Source organism: Hyperolius riggenbachi, chromosome 8 (genome assembly GCF_040937935.1).
Source record: "Hyperolius riggenbachi isolate aHypRig1 chromosome 8, aHypRig1.pri, whole genome shotgun sequence".
Lineage (NCBI taxonomy): Eukaryota > Metazoa > Chordata > Amphibia > Anura > Hyperoliidae > Hyperolius > Hyperolius riggenbachi.
Genome location: NC_090653.1, coordinates 234851592 through 234875982, shown reverse-complemented (window position 1 = coordinate 234875982; position 24391 = coordinate 234851592). Strand labels below are relative to the sequence as shown.

At 47.0% G+C, this 24391-nt stretch overlaps 1 protein-coding gene across 3 annotated transcripts in view; it reads left to right on the top strand.

Annotated features, from left to right (window-relative positions):
• PNCK (pregnancy up-regulated nonubiquitous CaM kinase) overlaps nucleotides 1-24391 on the top strand; it is a 352192-nt gene that overhangs the window by 216095 nt on the left and 111706 nt on the right. The window contains exons 1-2 of one of the 3 annotated variants that reach the window (XM_068248354.1): nucleotides 8288-8421; nucleotides 11660-11701. The exons of the other annotated variants lie outside the window; for them this stretch is intronic. Of the exons in view, the coding sequence (XP_068104455.1) occupies nucleotides 8303-8421; nucleotides 11660-11701 (161 nt within the window). The 5' untranslated portion in view covers nucleotides 8288-8302. Of the gene's footprint in view, nucleotides 1-8287; nucleotides 8422-11659; nucleotides 11702-24391 lie in introns of those variants that run through there. 3 annotated transcript variants of the gene reach the window in all.

Genomic DNA, 24391 nt, shown 5'->3' with positions numbered 1-24391 from the left:
ATGGCCCATATGCAATTCGCTTTTATCCTGATATTTTCATACTTGTCAATGAAATGCCCTTTAAATCACCGTGGCAAGCAAGAAAATACTTAAAGTGTATCTGAGATCAGGACACTGGGCATATTTATACTTACCTGGGCTTCCTCTAGCCCCGTGAGGTGTGATCGCTCCCTCGCCGTCCTCTCTGGCCACACCGTTGTCCTGGAATCAGCCACGATAATCTGGCCAGTCGCAGGGCTTCTGCGCATGCGTGTTCCCGCCACACGCATGCCCCAGTCATGCTTGCATCCCCGCAGCTGATTCCTTGACACATGATGTGTTTTGCTGCGTGTTATGTGCTTTTGGTCGTGTTTATTACAGTAGCCAGTGTTTCAGTGAAGAATTGCATGTGTTATGCAGAAAAGTAGTGTTGTTTGTATCTTCCCCCCCCAATGCTATGAAGAATCGGACATAGCCCCTAAAAACGCAGTGGCCCCGTAGAAAAGGATTAGTTGATTAGTTGCATTTTTGCATGCGGTTTCACATTACGGCAAAGCACTGCAGATTTTTATCAAGTGGACCCCTGCCACAGTCTTAGAAGAATAGCCATTTTGAAATAGGGATATGAAGTCTGACATATTTATTTTAAACAATGTACATTGCCTGGCTGTCCTGCTCATCCTCTGCTTCTAATACTTATAGCAATAGGTGTCTTCGAAGAAGCGTGCAGAGCTGATGTTTCTGACTGAAGCCTGACTAGATTAGACCCATGCTTGTTTCAGGTGTGTGATCCAGATACTACAGCAACCAAAACGATTGTCAGGACTGCCAGGCAACTGGTGTTGGTTAAAAGGAAATAAATATGGCAGCCTCCATATCCTTTTCACTTCTGGTGTACTTTAAAGAGGAACTCCAACCAAGAATTTAACTTTATCCCAATCAGTAGCTGATACCCCCTTTTACATGAGAAATATATTGCTTTTCACAAACAGACCATCAGGGGGCGCTGTATGACTGATATTGTGGTGAAACCCCTCCCACAAGAAACTCTGAGGACCGCGGTGCTCCTGGCAAACTGCCACAATGTAACAATGTTCACAGACAGGAAATAGCTGCTTACAGCTGTCTCTAACCACCAAAACAGCTAGCAGCTGCTACATAACCTGCCCACAGTAAAAATGGCACCATCTGATACATGTCAGAATGTAAATCGGGGAGAGGAAATATTTTACAATGAGCAAACACTGACTAAATCATTTATATATAATTATTGTAAAAATGAAGCACTTTTTTTATTACATTATTTTCACTGGAGTTCCTCTTTAAGGCCACTTTCATATGGGAGGCTGAGAGCAGTGAATTTCTTCCTTTTTACTGCTCCTGTGCATTTTACATGGAGGTTGGTCAGTGATTGGCCAATCATAATTGAAAGAGTGTACCAGGCTTAACTCTCCTACTCAGCATGTTGACGATGCTCACGCACAGTTGGGTGTTGCTTAAAATGCAGATCTGCACTCACAAAGGATCTGCTGAGAATACATCAGTATATCAAAAGTAATCTGTTACTCAACTGCTGTTGAGTTTATGCAGCTTCCAGTCCACTGATTGGAGGCCTGTGCCTTTCATTTTCTTCCCCATCTTCTGTGTGAGCTCAACACTGCTCAGGAGGAGAGATGGTCAGTAACAGGAAAATAATTCAGGTTTGCAAATGTAATGCTGATTGTATGCAACTTGGAGCGTAAAATAACCATGTGAATTTCCATGAACTTAAAATTGAGCCAGGCAATTCGCTACTGATGAATTAGTTGGCAGACGGTTAATTAACCAGCAGCTCCTAGGTTTGATCCAGTGGTATACCTATGATGGGGGGGGGGGGGGGGGGAGGGGGTCGGCTCCCCAGGTGACAAACAGAGAGGGGGTGACAAATTGACAAGATTAAAAGCTGGCAATAGCTGCTGTTTTCTGTCACTGACTCGGGACCGGTTCTCTCATGAAGCAAGGTGAAACATTTGCATCAGGCACAGAAATTACAGGGACAGCATGTTTGTACTGTGTTTACACCAACAGCATGCAGTCAGAGTAGGAGGAGTAATTAGAGGAGAGCGAGGTGAAGAGATCATCATTGGGGAAAAGCAGCTTGTTGTGCTGTGTGAGGAGTCTGACAATAAGTGAGGAGGGGGGAGGCAGGAGAGCAGCAGTGTTTCATTTGACTTGCACAGCAGAAGGGGGGATGTGGCACTGCTGTCCTGACTGAGAAGGAATGGAGTGGCTGAGGATGAGCAGTGTGTTTGTCACAGGCTCACAGCGAGCCAGTGTGTGACGTCTACACCATTCCCAGCCTTGGAGGATTGGCAGAGAGCTTTGAGGGAGATTTGGGGAATGGTTAATGGGAACTTGGGGAAAGCTTTCCAGACCCAGAAAAAACAGGCAGACAAAAGGCAGTCTGTAGAATGGAAGTTTTCCCTGGAAGACATGGTATGGGTATCCACTCGGGATTTGGCCCTGAAGCAACTGTCACCCAAACTGGGTCCTAGATTCATAGGACCATTCCCAGTGACCAGAAAGATTAATAATGTCACTTATGCGATTGATCTCCCAGCCAGCATGAGAGGTGTGAGATCATTCCATGTGTCTCTGTTGAAGCCGGCAGTGCACGTGGATTCCCTCCCCCCCCCCACCCCCTGTGTTGGTTGATGACCAACCTGAATATGAGATTGAAAAGATTCTGGACTCTCGGTTAGTCCAAAAATATGTGCAGTATCTGGCCCACTGGAAAGGATATGGTGTGGAGGAAAGAACTTGGGTGCCAGATTGTCGCATACATGCGGAAGAATTAAAGAAAGAATTTCATGACTCACATCCTGGGAAGCCGGGTGGGAAGTGTCCGGAGTCCACTCCGCAGGGGGGGTACTGTAATGAATAGCGGAGATGCCGCCGCGTGGTCTGGCGGCGGGGCAGCTATCTCCGCGTTCAGACCGGCGGTTTCCGCACAGCAGCATGCGTCTGGTTTGCCTGGGCCTTCTAGTGCACACAGATGGAGAGCTACGCGCGCTAGAAGGCAGGGCATTTATGCCAGCAGGAGAGGTATCAGCTGATCAGGACGATCAGCTGATTCCAGCGGAACTCCTGATTGGCCGAGTGGCTGGGGGCGGCGCTGAGGAGCGCTGGAGTATATATACATCTTGCCTATCAGTTGCTGGTTGTCTGCCGTTGCGAATACTTATTTGTGAGCACTCAGACCTCAGTCAGATCCCACAGTGTGTTAGAACCAGGTGGACCTGGGAGTTCACACTTAGCCAGATTACGCTCTTGTTATTTACTGTGTTATACTTTAGACCAGTTCCAGGGTGTTGAGACCAAGGACCTCACACCCAAGCTTAGGATTACTGTGTCATTGCTGTGTTATAATTTAGACCAGTTCCAGGGTGTTGAGACCAAGGACCTCACACCCAAGCTTAGGACTACTGTGTCATTGCTGTGTTATACTTTAGACCAGTTCCAGGGTGTTGAGACCAAGGACCTCACACCCAAGCTTAGGATTACTGTGTCATTGCTGTGTTATACTTTAGACCAGTTCCAGGGTGTTGAGACCAAGGACCTCACACCCAAGCTTTGGACTACTGTGTCATTGCTGTGTTATACTTTAGAACAGTTCCAGAGTGTTGAGACCAAGGACCTCACACCCAAGCATAGGATACTGTGTTATTCCTTAGACTAGTTCCAGGGTGTCGAGACCAAGGACCTCACACCCCAGACTAGGATTGTGCTTTATATCTGTTATGACCATTTGCTCTGTCGACCTCTCTCTTGCTTTCTGATTCGGTACCTCTGCCTATCTGTCTACCTGTTGCCAAACCTTGCCTGTACCCGGTTACCGAATCAGCCTTCTGTCTTTGTACCTTATCTGCTTGTGTGTTGCCGACCTGGCTTGCCCGACCCTTCTGGCTGTCACTTCCTCAGAGTGTTCAGCCTGTCTGTACTACCCATGACACTATTCCACCAAGTGTCGGTTAGCTGCAAGGACTCTTGCTCCTCAGAGAGTTCTACCTGCAGTGCAGCCGGTGGTCTCTACCCCATAGGAGACCTCTGGCTGCAGTACAGTCTAATTACCAGTTTACCAGGGAATCACTGGCTGCCAGATTATCTCTATCCCCTCTATTAGGAGATAGTCCCTGTATAGCCGAGGGCCACCTGCACCTCAGGAGGTCTCTGGCCAAAGTATCTGTGTCTCCCACCTCTCGGGAGATAGCCTACAGTTGCACCAAACACTTACTCTTCATTAGGTGTCCAGAGGTTAGTCATACTTGTATTATTGGTGATTCTGCAGATCATCCATAATCAGATTCTCTCTGTGTGCTGACACCAATCGTTACACCTATAGGCACAGATGTCGTGGAACCCTAGACTTCGCCTTCAATGGACCTACAAACCTCTGCCGAACCTTACTTCCTTTGCCCGTCATAGGTAGCTACAGTTGCCCGTAGTATAAAGTTGTCAGAGCTATCCTCGGTATTAAGTAGCTAGAGGTGCCTCCAAGTATTCAGTAGCTAGAGGTGCCCCGACTGAAGGGAGATCTGGTCAGTGGAATGCTGAGACCCAGGTGAGTAACCTCTCACTTACACTCCACTTGGGACTCTGAATAGGTAAGGTGGGAGGGAAGCACTGGGGGAGGGGAGTAAGCTGCCTTTTCATCATCTGGTGCACTGTAGGTATGTGCCTACAGTGCCTTATCGTAAATCCGGCCCTAAGGCCCCACTTTAGTCAGAGAGGAAGCAGGACTTCACTTGATCTGGTGGTGATTCCATTGCTAATCTGTTGATAGTGGGTGAGTGATGCAGCACCGGTTTAGCACATACCTGGCATTGTGGGGATCCGAAGCTGCGGGCTAGTGGGGAGGAGAGGGTGTCTTGAAGGAAGAAGAGTGAGGTAAGCGTAGTGCAAGTGCCTGCAATGCACAGCCCAATGTACACACACATGGGGGGTTGCTTCAGGTGGCAAAATGTCTAGAACCGGCCCTAACTGAAAGTGTGTTGGTTCAGTACAGCTAACAGTTGAAACAATGGGGGATCTTTGATACAATTAAATAATTAAAAACACTCCTCAACATTTGACACATACACCCGTTGTCATATTTTTCGATTCACCTCTCCTTGGGCTTAAACTATACCAGAGGTGTTATAAAAGAAAGTTTTGATACATACCCAGGGCTTCCTCCAGCCCCTTAAGCATGTCCCCTACCGTCCTCCCCCGGTCTGCTGTTCAGTCGTAATCAGTCCCGGTAACTGGCTCACCTCAGTCAGGATCTTCTGCGCATACACAGAGGTCCACACATGCACAGAAGACCCAGACTGACGAAACTTAGCCAGTTACCGGGGCTGATTGCTGTTGAACGGAGGCACGCGGGAGGACGGCGAGGGATTCAGCAGTGCTTTTGGTGCTGGAGGAAGCCCCGGTGAGTATCAAATCTTTCTTTTATAAAGTCTCTGGTTTCATTTAAAGTAGATACATTTTGTGCCTCGGATAATACTGTCAGGTATAAACACATCAACAGAGAAGCCAGAACCCTCTGAGACCATTACATTTAGTGTAGAAAGTTCTTGTTGTAAAAGGTAATAAAAAGAAAATAATTGCTTTAGAATTCAGTGTTACCATAACCCTTGGCAGAGTATAACAAGAGTTGAATAATGGTTACATCACAAAAATAAACGCCAACATTAGAGCATGATTAGGAACAAGCTATTGTCATAGCAACAGCAAGCATACGCAGGAAACAGGTCAGAGTTATACCACTATGCAAGCGAAAAACATGCAGACTTCCTTCTTTAATTAAAATACCTAGACTGGAGAAACTTAAAGGGAAATAGCACTTATTTTTATCCAGTGTTTCTTTTACCAAGGAGAATAGCCACAGACCTGTAGGCCTTAAGTTGACTGACTTTTGAACTAGATTCCCAACTACCCCCACTTCCCCGCCCGCCCATTTACCTTAAAGGGGTTCTTTCGCGAATGAGGATAAAAATAAAAACTGGTTTATGCATAAACTATTAAACACCCTTCTAAAATAGTGTAAAAAGTTTAAAAAATAAAAATGAATGGTTTCATCAATACAACATGTAATGTAAACAGTGACGAATGACGGACTGGGAGGCTAATCCATTTGTTTGGGATGTTTTTTTTTTACTTTCATTTCACAACCATAACTCCTGCCTACCTAGTTTTCAGTGGTATAATCCACTTCTGTCAAGAATCACCGTTATAGCTATAACAGCTGAGCTCTGCTAAGCTCCTCAGCAGGTGTTTACATTATTGCTAGGATAGCAGAAGGTCTGTGCAGAGAGTAGTTTGTGCAAAGAGTCATAAGCTGCTGGGAGAATCAGCCAGAATCAGTCCCATCTACACCATATGATTCTTTGTCAGATTCGATTCAATTTGATTTGATTCATTGATTCAATCTGACATGTCTGATTCATGATTCGATTTGATTCAAATTGAATCGAACATGTCAGATTGAATCAAATCAGTAAATTGAATCAAATTGAATCGAATCTGACAAAGAATCATATGGTGTAGATGGGACTGATTCTGGATGATTCTCCCAGCAGCTTATGACTCTTTGGACAAACGACTCTCTGCACAGATTGGTTGCCTAGCAATAATGTAAACACATGCTGAGGAGCTCAGCAGAGCTCAGCTGTTACAGCTGTAACGGCGATTCCTGCCAGAAGTGGATTATACCACTGAAAACTAGGTAGCACCGGGGGCGGACTGACCATTAGGGCACTCGGGCATAGACTGAAGGCCCGTGGTCAGTAGAGGGCCCGTCCCTGGCATGATTGAGAGGCAGGGGTCGGGGCGCAGCAGCGGGAGGAGCGAGCATAGTAGTTACAACTCATCTTCTGCCGCCGATCCCCCACAGCCTCTATCTCCTTCCTCTCTCCCAGGCATCCATCATGTTGGTAACAGCACCTCCCTGTGAGGACGTGACCGCATGTCATCACAGGGAGCGTTGTTACCAATGCGACAGGTGCCGGGAGAGGAAGGAGATAGAGGCTGCGAGGGATCGGCGGTGGAAGGTGCATTGTAACTACTATGCCAGCTACCCCCAACGCTGTGGGGCACCTACCTATCTAACTTATACTGTGGTTACCTACCTATCTAACCAATACTGGAGGCACCTACCTATCTAACCTAAAATTTGACAAAAGAAAGTGAAAATGGTCGCGCATCTAACCAAGATGCACCTGACATTGCATAGGGCTGATAAGCCTCTCAAAGGCACAAGTGTGCTCATTGCAGTAGAACAAGTGCATTAGAACTAATGCATCTCACAATACAAATAATGGAAGCAAACTTATGCATTAACATTATTAACTTATTAGGGGTCCTTACCCTTCTCTTATTGAGAGAGACATCAGTTCAACAGCAGGGGCTCGTGCAGCCTTCTCTCGGGGTCCCCACCCTAACCTATGTTTAAAATCACCCAGCGATATGGGAACATGCTAGCAGCATAATCTTGGGAGCAGCAGGCCATATAAAGGGGAAGGGGTGTGGTGTGGGTGGCGCCCCAGACCCCTAATAAGTTAATAATGTTAATGCATAAGTTTGCTTCCATTATTTGTATTGTGAGATGCATTAGTTCTAATGCACTTGTTCTACTGCAATGAGCACAGTTGTGCCTTTAAGAGGTTTATCAGCCCTATGCAATGTCAGGTGCATCTTGGTTAGATGCGCGACCATTTTCACTTTCTTTTGTCAAATTATACCTATTTAACCTATACTGGGGGAACCTACCTATCTAACTTATTCTGCGGGCACCTACCTATGTAACCTATACTGGAGGCACTTACCTAATTAACCTATATTCTGTGCACCTACCTATCTAACCTATATGCAGAGCACCTACCTATCTAACCTATACTGTGGGCACCTACCTATCTAACCTATACTTGGGGAACCTACCTATCTAACCAATACTGCGGGCACCTACCTATCTAACCTATACTGGAGGAACCTACCTATCTAACCTATACTGGGGGAACCTACCTATCTAACCTAGGGCAACTGTACTGGCTACCTATATTGGAGGCACCTACACCTCCGCGGGTGTGGCTTGCAGGTGTATGGGGCCCCATAATCTCCTATTTATTGCCCAGGGGCCCCACGAGTTGTCAGTCCACCCCTGGAGAGCACCAAGTGCCATTAACTATAACCACACCCCCTAACAATATGTTAGTCTAAAAGTCGTTTTTTTAATATAGATATACATATACACAGAGAGAGATACTGGTTACTTGGCAGTTGAAAACAGCCATTTTTTCCCACAATGCAACAAGGCTCACAGACAGGAAGCTGTCAGGACCTAAGTCCTGACCTCACACTGTGGGATGAGTTTCACCATAATATCAGACATACAGATGTCCCTGATGACCTATTCATGAAAAGGTAAAGATTTCTAATAGGAAAGGAGCATCAGCTACTGATTAGGATTAAGTTCAATCCTTGGTTACAGCTCCTTTTTAGTGTGTAGAATCACTAGGGTTGGATCACACCTGCTTCTGCATGGCAGTAAACATGACATTCTCAGTGGGCAACAAAAGCAATTTTTAAAAATGAATACCCATTTTCCACTGACAGAACAGAAGTGGTTTTTAAACTACGAGTACACCTTTACACTGTAGATCCCGTCATCTTGTCTCATCTCGGCGGCATATGACGTGTCGCCTTAGGGGGGGGGGGGTCAAAGCACGATGCGACAACAAAATGCCGATAACCCACGCTAAACGCTTCTCTGCTCGGTAGCAGAAACATTTTTAACATTGGCTGAACAAGCCGTCTCCTCAGTCCCGCAGATGGCCGTCAGAACCAAGCTTTCCTTGAGCAATTCTTACCAATAAACTGCACAAGACCATCGAACCATAACAGTAACGCTGCATCTGCTGGGATAGAGAGCAGTACATCACTGCGTGGACTCACCTCTTTCAACCACAATATCTTCCTTTAAAGGACCACCGTCGTGAAAATCTTAAAATGTTCAATACATATAAACACAAAGACAAACACTTATATAGCGCTTTTCTCCTGGCAGACTCAAAGCGCCAGAGCTGCAGCCACTAGGACGCGCTCTATAGGCAGTAGCAGTGTTAGGGATACTTGCCTAAGGTCTCCTGCTGAATAGGTGCAGGCTTACTGAACAGGCAGAGCCGAGATTTGAACCCTGGTCTCCTGTGTCAGAGGCAGAGCTCTTAACCAATACACTATCCAGCCACATACAAATAAGTAGAATGTTTCTTCTAGAATAAAATGAGCCATACATTACTTTTCTCTTATGTTGCTGTCACTTACAGTAGGTAATAGAAATCTGACATTACTGACAGGTTTTGGACTAGTCCATCTCTCCATAGGGGATTCTCAGCATACCCTTTATTCTTTATAAAGACACTCCTTCAAAAATATTTATACAAAGATGCTGGCCAGCCTCCGTGCTCTCTGCACACAGTTTTGGCAGTTGGACGGAGCAACTGCCATTCACTCAGTGCTTTTGAAAATAAAGAAAACCCTGAGAATCCCCCATGAGGAGATGGGCTAGTCCAACACCTGTCGGTTCTGTCCGATTCTGTCAGCAACATAGGAGAAAAGTAATTTATGGCTCATTTTACTCTGGAAGAAACGTAATTTCTTATCTGTATATGTTTACATATATTTTAAATGTTAAGATGTTCGCCACAGTGGTCCTTTAAAGAGAACCCGAGGTGTGTTTAAAGAATGTTATCGGCATACAGAGGCTGGATCTGCCTATACAGCCCAGCCTCTGTTGCTATCCCAAACCCCACTAAGGCCCCCCTGCACTCTGCAATCCCTCATAAATCACAGCAGTGCTGTGAGGCTGTGTTTACATCTGTAGTGTCAGTCTCAGCTGCTCCCCCGCCTCCTGCATAGCTCCGGTCCCTGCCCCCGTCCCTTCCCTCCAATCAGCAGGGAGGGAAGGGATGCAGGCGGGGACTGGAGTTCTGCAGGAGGTGGGGAGAGCAGCAGACTGACACTATAGAGATAAACACAGCCAGCTCTGACAAGCTGTTTGTCAGCAGCTTGGCTGTGATTTATGAGGGATTGCAGAGTGCAGGGGGACCTTAGTGGGGTTTGGGATAGCAACAGAGGCTGGGCTGTATAGGCAGATCCAGCCTCTGTATGCAGATAATATTCTTCAAACCCACCTCGGGTTCTCTTTAACTATGTTGTCTGTGTTCATTGAGAAATTACTACGTCAAATTTCTCTAATGTGAACTTGGCCAGTTAAAACCTCTTATGTATTTTAGATGCTGGCTATATATGCTCATCATAAGTTCTCTGTTTATACATTCTTATAATTTCACTCATTTTATGGGTATTGTAAAAGGCTGCATTGCAGGCCCTCAGTGACGTCTGGTAATTGTTACAGGGAATAACGTGTAGGCCATTATCACATGTCACACGTAGTGATTAAGAAATGCTATTTTTAAACAGACCTTCATTTTAACCCTATCGTAAGATTCGCATGTACTATGTTTCCAGTGAGAGCCATGCTACATTGTACATTATGTTAATAAAAGTGGTAAAACCTTTAAAATAGCATTTGCTATCAGTAAGCCAGAACCAGTAAGGAGTCCTTTGGCTAGACTCCCAAAATGTGTCCACTATTGATCCAATTTCTAGAGAAAAATCGTTTCAGAAGTAAAATCATTCACTACGCCATCAGTGAACCAATATTTGCTTCCTATCTTATCACAACCAACTTGAAAATCCAAATTTTGGTTTGATGAAAATCCAATCGGACGACTATTTTTATAATTGTTCTTAATCGATTGTGCCTATCATTAAAGATTATTTACAACTAATCCGATCAGAATTTCTGATCGCTCTAATGATTTTTTGCTAGAATTTGGACCGTTAGTGGCCACCTTAACACTGCTACTGCCTATGGAGCGCATCCTAGTGGCTGCTGCTCAAGCGCTCTGAGTCCACCAGGAGAAAAGCACAATATAAATGTTCTGTGTCTTGTCTACTAAGCGGAGTGTAAAGTCCCGTAAGTCTTTATATCATACCGCCGCCCCAACATTATTTGTGCTCATTTCAGTTGACACTCCTCCAGCACCCAGTGATGGTTCATTTACGAATCACTAGATATGTACAGAGGCGTAGCTATTTGGGGCAAGGAGGACATATGTCCCTTGGCGCAGCACTGTGAGGGCGCTCAGCACGGCTGCTGCACCCCCTTGTGTGTGAGAGGCAGTTTGCTGGCTGCCCAAAGTGCCCCTCCTTCTTTTCCTCCCTCTGCAGAGGAGTGCAGAAGGGTTAACAGCAGGAGAAATAGAGGGCCACATCTGGCTATCTAGCACATCTGGCTAACTAAAGCCGGCACATTTGGCTATTTTACGGTAGGCACATTTGGCTATTTAAATGGGGGAGGGGACACATATGGCTATATGGGGAAGTGGCGCACATCTAGCTATCTAAACATGTGACTCCACCCATGACCGCGACCACATCCTGATGCGTGGCCACGCCCATTTCATCGGGGGGGGGGGGGGGGAGGGGGAACTGTCCTGGTTACTGGATGCTGAAAACTCCAGCTCTGGGCATGTACTGTTCCATGCAGAGTGCAGATCTGTCAAAGTGTAATGTTTGTATGTATCTTATTTGTTAGATGGATCCAAGTCAGAAGAGATTGTGGTTATTGCTACTATAGGTGAGCTTTATGACAATGCTAACTTCCTTTCTCTGACAAAAACAAAGTCACAAGACTTGCATAATATTTGTGCAGGATCATTTCTAGGCACAGGCCACCCAGGCAAGGCCTCTGTCGCCCTCTACCATACAGGGTGCAATATTTCACCCTCAGTATGAAATAATTTTTCAGGCAGTCAGCATTTCACACAATATGGTATATTCAACACTGTCCACATAATAAATTCCAGTAATGTACTCCTACTTTTTAGTCCTGCCATGTAATACTGGGCCAATGCTTTTTTTAGAGAGAGGAGCCTCCTGCTCAGCATTTTCCTTCCCCTTTATATAAGGTATTTGCCTAGGGCACTAAATAGATAAGAAATGGCCCTATGTGCATGTATAGATAGAGATATGTCTCCAGCTATTTAAAGGGACTCCGAGCTCTGAATAAAAACAAAATTGGTACACACCTGGGGCTTTCTGCAGCCCACCGTAGGTCGGGAGGTCCCACGGCGTCCATCTGGCTCTTCTCCCAGAGCCTGGACAGCATTGGCTGCCCGGCAGGTCCCGGCGACACTGGGCCCGAGTGTCGGGCTACTTCATCCTGATACGCCACGACTGACATCACCACGCCAGCCGCCTCGCGTCATCACGGCGTGACAGTACGGCGCATGTCGTGGTGACGACAGATTTGACATTTACGGAAGAAGGAGCCCGACACTCGGGCCCAGTGTCGCCGGGAGCCGCCGGGGAGCCATTTCTGGCCAGGCCCTGGGAGAAGAGCCAGATGGACACCGTGGGACCTACGGTGGGCTGCAGAAAGCCCCGGGTGTGTACCAATTTATTTTTTATTCAGAGCTCAGAGTCCCTTTATTATATTTAAAGTGGTATGAAACCCAGTATTTCTTCTTTGCTCTAAAATATTATTTACAGCATATAATATACTACCATTTGTTTTTCAACAGAACAGCATTCAAACAGTTAAACACAGGACTTACTTTTTTCAATATAAAGCTTCCTGCAGTGACATCCCCATGGGAAGAGGTGATAAAATGATCTTGTGTTTACTTAATTGTAGCAAGAGAGGAATGTAAACATTCCCTGGCAGTGCTGAAACTCCTAATGTGTACAGATCAGTAGACAGCTCAGGAATAATCACTGGGTACATTACAATGTATAAATACTGTAGCTATGAATAAAATGCAAAGGCAGCTTTCAGAGCAAATAAACTGTACATTGGGAACTTATTATTTCTAAATGAATAATAATGCTTGTGCACAAAAGTAAATATGATAACTGTATGGGTTATAAAAAGTAGGAAAACACATTTTTATTCTGAGCATGGGAGGGGGGAGTCCAAAAGGGGGGAGAAAAAAAAACACCATTTATTTGCTTGAGTGTGAAATTTCTAATCTAATGGCCCATACTCACGGGCTACAATTGTCGCCGCAACACGCGGTGCGCGTGTGTTGCGGTGACAGGTCGCCCGTGAGTATGAGGCGTTGCACGGGCCGCACCCCGAACCGTCGCTCGTCGCTGCTGTCGCCAGGCGATTGGCGCGGTCAATCGCCTGGCGATAGTTGTCGACACAACTCCGCTGCAACTGTCGCTAGTCCGCGTGAAAATGCGGACTAGCGACAGCAACCTCCATAAAGAACACGGAGCTTCCGGCGGGGGGAGGAGGAACGTCGGCGACAGCTTCCGTCGCACCACTGATCCCTCTTCCGCGTGTGTACGCGGAGGGACTGTCGCGCACACGCTCCCGTGTGCTAGCGACAGAGAAGAAAACTTGCCCGTGAGTATGGGCCACAAGCTGAGACAGCTAGGTTTTCCTGTTCAGTGCACACCGCTGGAGCCTGGAAACAGTTAAATGTATGTCACTTAAGCCCCAAACAGGAGTATGGGTAATACTGCCCTGAGGCCTCATCGTGTACCACAATGCCCTTCTCCTGCACCTTCCCTGGGCTTCCTCTGTGGACACCATCAGGGCCGGGCCGAGGCATAGGCTGGAGAGGCTCCAGCCTCAGGGTGCAGTGTAGGAGGGGGCGCAGAATTCATTCAGCTGTCATTCCTAATTGTGTTTGAAGCAGAAAGAAATAAGAACGGGGATACATGGCAGTGACTGCAAGTCATATAACTAGATATTAAGGTGTTAGGGAGGTTGTGGGCCCTGTGGCGCCTCTTAGTCTAATAGCAATCAGTGTGTGATGGCTGGGGTGGGAGGGACGGAGGGGCGCACTTTGGTGTCTCAGCCTTGGGTGCTGGAGGACCTTGTCCCGGCTCTGGACACCATCCCTCTGCCTTCTTGCTGGGCTTGCTACTTGGGAGCACATAAAACCTTCCTACCTTTTCTGTCCCCAGCAGAACTGCAACACTAGTGCAAAAGTCAGAATCATTTTAAACCCTATCTAAACAGGGCTCAGTGATGGTTGCTCACTACAGCTGCAGTGTTTCCTGTTATCAGTTGGTCTATCCTGTCGGTCTCATCCATGCTGTCCAAAGTCAGTCTGTCGTGCTAGAAGAAATGTAAAAAATGGAAACCGAGAGCCCAATATAGTGCAGTATGTCTTGGTAAATGGAACAAGACAAAACAACAACAAGTAATATACTCACAAGCCTGGGTTACCACTAAGGCAACCACTGAAGATGCGGGTGGGGATAATTATAACGTGACTCCACTCAGGTCTAAGAAGTCGCTCTCTGTAGACAGGAAAAAAACGGGGATACACCCCTCCACCAAGGGTGGACTAGATCAACGAAAAATGAGGAGTAACAGAGGCGTCAATTTAGAGTAAAATAATTTAAAAACCACTTAAAAGGAGGGGGGTTGGTGGTTACCGCCCTCAAGTATATAGTGACCAGCCAATGAGTCGTATATAAATAGTCAATGTAATTTATTTTAAAATCTCCAGGCAAGCAACGCGTTTCACGGGTCCAAAGCCCGCTTCATCAGGCAATCAATTTTGGAGATACACACGACTGTGTCAATTCCAAGGTAAAGCGCCAACTGTGTTGATGAATGAAGCCGGCGGCAATGTAATGGGTGAAGCCGCCGGCTTCCGTTCTCTCTCCTCCCCCCTGCCTCCTCTCCTGCCCAATACTAGCAGCGGGGAGGACATGCGTGTCCCCCAGAGTCGTTCGTCGCGGCAGGCAATCCTGCCGTTCCTGCAATGCGAGTGCTGGCAGAAGCGATGTCTGCAGCCTCCCCGCCCTGCTACCCTGCAGCCACGAACGACTCTGGGGGGATACGCCCTCTCCCCCCCCCCCCCCCCGCTGCCCATAGGAGAGAGAGAGGCAGGGGGAGGAGAGAGAGCTGAAGCCGCCGGCTTTATTTCATTAAATTAACTAACTTTTGCTACATTTGGCCAGAGACGGCCAGAAAATACATTAATCTTCACAGGAATCATTCCATTTCTAACATTGGCCGCAGCGTAGCGGCCACTTCGCACATTGACCAGCCAGAACGTGAAGTAGCCACACTTCGGGTTCTGGCCGTAACATATGCATTCCGCCAATATGGGTATTGGCGGAAAAGGTACAAGACCCTTGAGTCACACAGTCATTGAAGAGTAGAAGATAGGACATACATGGAGCCTCATCTCAGACCCCCCCAACCACTCACTTTCTACACACTGACATTCCAACTCACCAGAGAAGGCAAGCATTCTAGCACAATACATAACAGAGTTAAATACTGAGTGAGCCATCCAGGTAGTCCCAGAGTAAGAAAGGTCCAGGGGATTTTATTCTCCCCCCCCCCCCCCATCCCATTTTTTGCAGTAGAAATTCAAGGGATGTGGCCAGTGCTATATTTTAGAGAACTGAACCAGCACATAAGATGACTCAGGTTCAAGATGGAGTTATTGTACACATTAATTGCAATAGCCAAATAGACTTGGTGGATGCAAATCTGCTTGTACCCATATTGGTCACACTGTATATGTGCAAGGACATGCGTGTGCATGTAAATTTAAAGCGCATACTGCTTCTGACAGAGGCCATGGGCTGATGGAGCTGAGGTTACAGCCTGTGTGATGCATAGAAACGGCTGTGGAATCCTGTACAGATGCCTATTCATCTCTATGTTGAGTGGCAGCTAATGGATTTAGTGGTTATTAACTCTAATAAGATCAGGATTTTTGCCAAAAGTGCTTTACAGTGAGGACGGATTAGTGGTAATATAAAACGACATCAAATTTATTGATTTAAAATCTTAACCACTTCCGACCCAAGTCTGTAAAACTCATACATCTCTGTATTGTACTGTACTGTGGCTATGTATTGAATTAAAGGATCACTATAGCAAAAAAAGAAAAAGTAAGCAGTTAAAATCTGACCGAACTGTCAGTTTTTTTACTAGTCCATCTCCTCAAGGGGGATTCTCAGGTCAATTTTACACCTGGCCAAAACATTGCGGTGGGATGTGGGAGGACACCAGAGTACCCAGAGGAAACCCACATAGACATATAAAAGAGAACATATGAACTCTGCAGATATGCCCTGGCTGGGATTCAAACCGGGGACCCAGCGCTGCAAGGCAAGAGTTCTAGCCACTAGGCTACTGTGCTACCCATAGATGTTCAGATGAATCTGTCTGGCCACACACCTCCTCACCGTGCTCCTGCGAGCGATCGGCAGTGGGAGCACAGTCAGGGTGTGCATGGCTCGGGCCCACGCATGCGCAGTAGCCACCAACTAACGGCCAGCTTTTTTGGGGTCACCACTGCTCCCAGGAGCGACTCGGACAGACTTAGTGGGCACAGGATGACTCCAGGGGGCTGCAAGGAGCCCTACATAGGTTAAACTGATTTTTTATTTTCACTTAAGTAACCCTTGAAGTACTTCCACTTGTGCATATGTGCAACTTTAATGTTTTAATGCTTCTTTTTAGTCTAGATTTTGTATGTGTACATTACATCACGTCATATCGCATACATAGTTTACTATCGGCAACATCTTGCGCCCATTATAACTAATGGCACTTTTAAATGTATGTTTACATGGTGAATTTTGTAAAGGTGTACAGCATGTAATAATACTGAGATACAATGATGTAGAGAGCCCCTCTGGGTGATCAGCTTTACATCTGCATTCTACAGTATACTGTAATTGATTTTGCTTTATATTCAGTAGTAGAGAACTATGTTGATGTAAAACCAGCTTTCTTCTTGTGAATGTTGACATTCTTCAGAAAGATCATTCTGCCTTTTTTCATAGGGTATATGGCAAAGGCCACCATCTTATCTTCACTTGAAATTCTCAAACCTGTCATTAAAGCCCATGTGACACAGGAAACTCATGCAGCGGTTTGTCATTTTCTGTGTCTCCCTGATTATTTGCTGTATTATATTTATTTGCTATATTATCCTCTGTTTATCTGAATGTGGTTACTCTGTTGCTAAGTAGAGAGGATGACAGTGAGTTTTGTTGCTATCTCAAAAAAATTAAAAACATTGAAGCAATACTGGGAAACAAAGGTTCTGAGCTTCTTACTTGATCAGTCCTGTATCTGCCACTGGAGCAAAGGGCCTCAACAAATGTATACCACCAGTTTCTGTTCTGGGAGATTTTTTCTATCTCAGTCCATGATGTCCCTGTCTTTTTTATTTCTTCCTTCAGAGCGTCTGGTTTCTTAAAAAGTTTAAATAAGATGTCACTGCAACGCCACCGCGGCTGCCTCTGGGTCCCTGCCCGTCTCTCCGGGGTCTAGGATGCCGGGGACGGAACTGAACTTTCCCTGTAGGGTCGCTGTCTCGCGCGGGCGCGCGCGTAGACAGGACCTTTTTGCGGGGAGAGGGATCGTCAGCTGACCTCCTGGTCAGCTGACGGCAGAGAAGACTCTCGGCGCCCCGGATTGGCTGGCTGCAGGGGGCGTGCCAGTGAGGTCTCCTCTGCTTCTTAAGCCTTCGGGCTTCAGTCTGGCGCTGTCTGTTGTCGTGAACGCTTGTGTGACAGCGCTCAGACCAACCTTAGGACTACTGTGTCATTTCTGTGTTATACTTTAGATCAGTTCCAGGGTGTCGAGACCAGGGACCTCACACCCAAGCTTAGGTTTACTGTATCATTACTGTGTTATACTTTAGACCAGTTCCAGGGTGTTGAGACCAGAGACCTCGCACCCAAGCTTAGGATTACTGTGTCATTTCTGTGTTATACTTTAGACCAGTTCCAGGGTGTCAAGACCAGGGACCTCACACCCAAGCTTAGGTTTACTGTATCATTACTGTGTTATACTTTAGACCAGTTCCAGGGTGTTGAGACCAGGGACCTCACACCCAAGCTTAGGATTACTGTGTCATTACTGTCTTGTCTGTTAGACTAGATCCCAGGTGTGATGCTAAGGATTTCACACCTAGACTAGGATATTGCTTTATGGCTTCTGTTATCTGACTTTTGGCTAACTACTCTGACTCTGATCCTGTTTTCTGATCTTGTGCTTCCGCCTGTCTGTCTTCTAGTTGCTGAACCTCTGCTTGATTACCGATTACTCTCTTGTCTCACGATTCTGTACCGATACTTGCCTCTCTGTTGCCAAGCCTTGCCTGTCAGACTACTCTGCTCACCGGTGGGCCCTCGCCACTGGTGAGGTACTGGCTTCACCAGCTCCGCTAGTGAAGTTGTTTTGTAGTGCAGTTCTGTTTGTGTCTCAGGTTATCACTAGCCTGCAGTATTGTCTGAATCACCCGCTCCTCGGGAGATTCTATTCCAGTTTCAGTGTCCCCAGCTTGCTGGGGTTTGTACTTTATTATTCGGACGGCCTGTGTACCTTGGGTACCTCGCCAGCACTTCTGTAGAGGTCTGGCCTTTATTAGGTTCAGTTAGTGCTAGCCTGCTTCTCTGTAGGGGCTTAGTCTGTGTGGTCTGAAGCTCATCAGCTCCACTGATGAGCACCTGTTATGTATTTACTATCCTCACCTGCTCCACTGGTGAGGTATAGCTTAGTAATTGATGGTACCTTCTCAGCTCCTCTGGAAGGTTAACCAAAGCGATTTAAGTCACTTTTGTCACCTTTCCAGCTCCACTGGAAAGGCCTGGGGTAGCTTCTTGCTGCCAGTTAAGCTAGCCCCTCTGATAGGACTAATTTGCTATCTGGTATATGTCTGTTATTATCTGTCTGATTGGTTCTTGTCTCTCGCCGGTACCCCTGGCAGAGACTATCTAAACTACCACCGTATTCTCTGTCTGTATCCTTCCCAGCCTGACTGGGGAGCCTATTGTCTATCCATCTTGTTTGTAACCAGGTTGTTCCTTATCAACTCCTTTGGTAAGGTCCAGTAAAGTCATTGAAGTTCCGGTTGCACCCAAACACTACACACTCTGATCTAGGTCTTGCTATACTGGTATTAGTGGTGATTCTGCGGATCACACATAATCGAGTATAGCGTCTGCATTATTGGTGATTCCGCAGATCACCAATAATCAGACGTCTGAGCTACGACACTCAACCGTCACAGTTACTCACACAGTGGCTATTCTCTTGCCCTAAAGTTCAGAATACAGAGGTGAGAGAACTCACTCAAATGGAACCTGAGGGGAGAGGAATGTGGTGACAGCCAGTTGCTTGGCAGTCCTGCTGATTGAAAACTGACCTCTTTAGATGCAGTAGTGTCTGAATCACACGCCTGAAACAAGCAGTCATAAAGCACATGATCTGCATACTTGTTCAGGGTCAATGGCTAAAACTATTAGAGGCAGAAGATCAGAAGGATAGCCAGGCAACTGGTATTGCTTAAAAGGAAATAAATATGTCAGCCTCCATATCCCTTTCACTTCAGGTTCACTTCAAGATAAAAAAAACCTCCTTCTTAACCACTACCGCCTTTAGAATATATGCGACCTGAGGCAAAGCAACCTAAGGTAAGCACTGAGATATCTATAATAGGGTAACTCACGCTGCCCCCTTGCTGTTAGTACTGGTAAAATTGGTGCGCACTACCTGGGCAGGGCAATTTTACCGGTACTTTGTGCATTGGGCATTATGTTACTACAGTAACTGTCGCTCTGAGCATTGGGCCTGATTCACTAACTGGTGCTAACCTAGTTAGCATTATTATTATTATTATTTATTGTATTTATAAAGCGCCAACATATTACGCAGCGCTGCACAATAGATAAATGGGTTAACATACAGGTAGAACATACGGAAACTCACAACAAAACAAGATCATGCAAATGATTAGATAACAATACAGTGCCATAGGTCAAGATAGAGACTGTTCGAGTCTACAAGAAGGGTGGTTGTGAGTAAGATTGCATAATCAAGCTGGATACATTAGGGAGGAGGGCCCTGCCAGAGGCTTACAATCTAAAAGGTGGGGTGGAGACAATAGGTGCGTCTTTTGAGAGGGGGTCTAACGGAACATATTATGATGCTGGTGTAGGGGGGTATGCGAGTGTAAAGAGGTGAGTCTTAAGAGCTTGTTTGAAGGTATTAAAGGTGGGGGCGAGTCTGACGGCTGGTGGGAGAGAGTTCCAGAGAGTAGGGGCAGCCCTGGTGAAGTCCTGCAATCGTGCGTGTGACTGAGTTATGCGAGGTGCGACTAGGCGCAGGTCATTGGAAGATCGGAGGGGGCGGGCTGGTATGTGCCTGTGGACCAGATCAGAGATGTAGGTCGGGCAGGTCTTGTGCGCTGATTTGTAGGCCAAGCACAGGATTTTGAAATTGATCCTAAAGCTGATGGGGAGCCAGTGTAGTGCTTTACAGAGCGGAGTTGTAGAGGCGCTGCGGTGAGAAGAATGTATCAGTCTGGCTGCCGCATTCATTACCAATTTAAGTGGGTCAGTACGTTTAGAGAGGAGGCCAGATAAAAGAGAATTGCAGTAGTCTAGGTGGGAGATGACAAGGGCATGGATAAGGAGTTTAGTGGTGTCAGGGGACAGGTAGGAGCGGATCTTGGAGATGTTGCGGAGGTGGAAGTTGCAGGATCTGGCAATACCTTGGATGTGGGCTGTAAAGGAAAGTTCAGAGTCCAGAGTAACGCCTAGACAGCGGGCTTGGGAGGTAGGATGGATAGTAGTATTTTCAATAGTGACGTGCAGATCTGGGAAGGGTGCAGCTGTGCGGGGTGGGAATATTAGAAGCTCAGTCTTGTCCAAATTAAGCTTCAGGTACCTGGCAGCCATCCAGGAGGAAATGGATGTGAGGCAGGCAAAGACTTTGTCCATGGTAGAGGAGGAGAGATCTGGGGTGTGGAGATATATCTGGGTGTCGTCGGCATACAGGTGATAATTGAAACCCATGGAGGAGATGATTTTGCCAATTGAGGCAGTATAGAGTGAGAACAGTAGTGGTCCTAGGACGGAACCTTGAGGAACACCAACTGAGAGGGGTGTAGGAGTGGAAGAGGAGCCATTGAAAAATACTGTGAAGGAGCGGTTGGAGAGGTAGGAGGAGATCCAGGCTAAGGCTAGGTCCTGAATGCCCATAAGCTGCAGGGAGTGAAGGACAGTGTCAAATGCCGAGGAGAGGTCCAGGAGGAGCAGGATGGAGTATTTACCTTTGGCTTTGGCAAGGGCAAGGTCGTTTACCACTTTGGTAAGGGCTGTTTCTGTAGAATGGGCTGTGTGAAAACCAGACTGCAGGGGATCGAGAAGGGAGTTGGAGTTAAGGAAGTTGGTCAGGCGTTGGTGGGCCAGGCGTTCAAGAATTTTTGAGGCAAAAGGGAGGAGAGAGATTGGGCGGTAGTTGGATGGCAGAGCAGGGTCAAGTGAAGATTTCTTTAACAGGGGAAGCACAGTGGCCTGTTTGAATATGGAGGGGAAAATGCCGGTGGAGAAGGAGAGGTTGAACAGATGGGTGAGGACAGGGGCCAGATCAGAGAAATGTGGGCGCAGAGAATCAGATGGGACCGGATCTAGGGGGCAGGAAGTGGCAGGTGAAGTTGCCAGCAGCTGGTTGACTTCCTCCACTGTGACAGGATTGAAGGAGGTAAGGGAGGCGAAAGAGGCAGGAGTCGGATGTGGTGGGGAGGCGGGGGCGATAGAGTGGAGGAGAGAAATATCCCTCCGGATGGTTGTAATTTTGTTGAGAAAGTAGTTTGATAGGTCAGTGGCTGAGAGGGTGGAGGTTGGGGGGGGAGATGTGGGGTTAAGTAGGGCATTGAAGGTGGCAAAAAGACGACGTGGGTTGGAGGCTTGGGTAGCGATCAAGTGAGTGAAGTATATCTGTTTACTATCAGCGAGGGCAGCATGGTACGTCTGCAACTTGGTCTTGTATCCCAGGAAATCATTGTTGTGGCGGGATTTCCTCCATTTGCGTTCTGCAGCTCATGTCTCATTTTGTAGTTTTTTTGCGAGGGCAGTGAGCCAAGGTTGGGGGTTGGGGCGACTGTTGGTACAAAGGTCAGGGGAGCAGCATGGTCTAAGGCTGCGGAGAGGTTACTGTTGTATTGAGCTGCCACTTCGTTGGGGCAGGTTAGGCTGGGGAAGGAGGAGGAGAGAGAGTGGAGGGGTGTGGCTAGTACATTGGGGTCAAGGTTGCACAGATCTCTTTGCCAACGTCCAGTTTGGGGAGGGGGACAGGGGGTGCTGGATGGAGTGAGGGTGAAGGTGATGAGGTGGTGGTCGGAGATGGGGAATGGTGTAATGTCCAGGTTGGTAAGTGCGATGGCTTTGGAGAAAATTAGGTCCAAAGTATTACCAGCACTGTGGGTTGTGGCGTTAGTATGCTGAGTGAGGCCAAGGGAGTTGGTGAGCGAGAGAAGCTGAGTGGCAGCAGAGGTGATAGGCTCATCAATTGGAATGTTAAAGTCTCCGAGGATGATTGTTGGGAGGTTGGAGGACAGGATGTGTGGGAGCCAGGAGGCAAGGTTTTCTAGGAAGTGCGATATTGTACTGGAGGGGGGGCGGTATAGGGCTGCAATAATGGCTGGGAGGGGATGATAGAGGCGGATAACATGGGCCTCAAAGGAGGTAAAGTAAAGAGAAGGGGGGAGGGGGGGTAAGGACACGGAAGGTGCAGGATGGGGAGAGGAGTAGGCCCACCCCTCCCCCAGGCCTGTTATCTGGTCTTGGGGTATGGCTGAGGTGTAGACCCCCGTAGGATAGGGCTGCAGCTGCAGGCAGGTCAGAGGGGGTGAGCCAGGTCTCCGTAAGGGCAAGAAAGGTGAGGGTTTTTGAGATAAAGAGGTCATGGATAGTTGTAAGCTTGTTGCGGATAGATCTGGCATTCCAGAGAGCGGCAGATAGAGGAAGAGATTGTCTGAGTATGGGGCGGATGGGAATGAGATTGGGGCGAGAATGTTCGTGGGAATGGGGAGGGTGGGAGGTGCGGCGGGGAGAGGGGCTTGGTGGGTGAATTTGGTTGTGGTGGGTGAGGTGGGAAGTATGAGGAGGGGAATGGGGGGGCTGGGAGACCAGAGTGGGCCTGGGGTTAGGATGTGTGGTGAGCAGTGGACAAGGGAGCAGGGGGAGGAGCAGATGGAGCCAGAACATGAGGCACCAATAGGGCGGGTGATCAAGGGAAAGAGGAGGAGATATGAGGGGGGTACGCATAATGATGTGTTGGGGATACATACTGTTGCAATAGGAGTGGTGGTGTGGTAGGGAAAATGGTGAAGCAGAGGTTGGAGAATACTTGGTGGTGGGCTTACCTAGGGCAATGGAGCAGCGTTTAGTCGTTTATCAGTGCAGTTTGTATGTATTTGGTGGGGTGGCTTGTACACTGTGCAGTTCAGAATCAAAGGCAGAGATGATCTAGTTAGACAGCAATAGTGTGCAGCAATACAAGTAAGTTACAACAAAGTTAATGTTACCTTGATGTGGTGCTTAGTTCTGCTGAATTACTGGTGAATTCTGGTAAATTCGTTTGTGCCCTTAGAAAGCGAACCGACTTGTCGAACCGACAAGGTGCTTCTCCTCATATACACATAGCTATACCATTAGCAATGTGTAATCAGGAAGGAAGGCCTAGTCAGCTGGCAGACAATATGCAAATTAAGTAATAGGGGTGGTCTTATTTCCTGCAACTTCAAACAGATCCGTATGTGATACAGGCTATGATGGAAATTGCAGATCAGCCACCAGAAAACAAAGTGTGAACAAACAGCCAGAATTCAATAGCAATTACAATACTGTCTGTAATGTAACTCAGGTGCTACCACTATTACAGAGGAAGATCAAGAAAGCAAAAAGTGAAAAAAAATTAAAAGAGGAGGAAGAGATTAGACATACACAGCAGATGCAGGATGAAATTAAGCGTTTGCTTGCAGATATTTCAGAGCAGTTCAGATTCAGAGATTAGACATACACAGCAGATGCAGGATGAAATTAAGCATTTGCTTGCAGATATTTCAGAGCAGTTCAGATTCAGAGATTAGACATACACAGCAGATGCAGGATGAAATTAAGCATTTGCTTGCAGATATTTCAGAGCAGTTCAGATTCAGAGATTAGACATACACAGCAGATGCAGGATGAAATTAAGCGTTTGCTTGCAGATATTTCAGAGCAGTTCAGATTCAGAGATTAGAATGCCTAAAGGCTTTGGGCGTGCTAACTAGGGTGCTAAGTAGTTAGCACGCACCAAGTAAAATCATATCGCGCGCAAAGCCCGGTGCGTGTGAAAATAGGTAAACAGCGCATGGATGCGATGTTTAGGGCGCATCCAATGCGCCTTATAGGCGCATCGGGTGTGCCGTTTTCTTTGCACCCGGTGAAAAGTTTCGCGCGCACTAGGCTTTGCACGTGCAAACTTTTGTGCGCGATACTT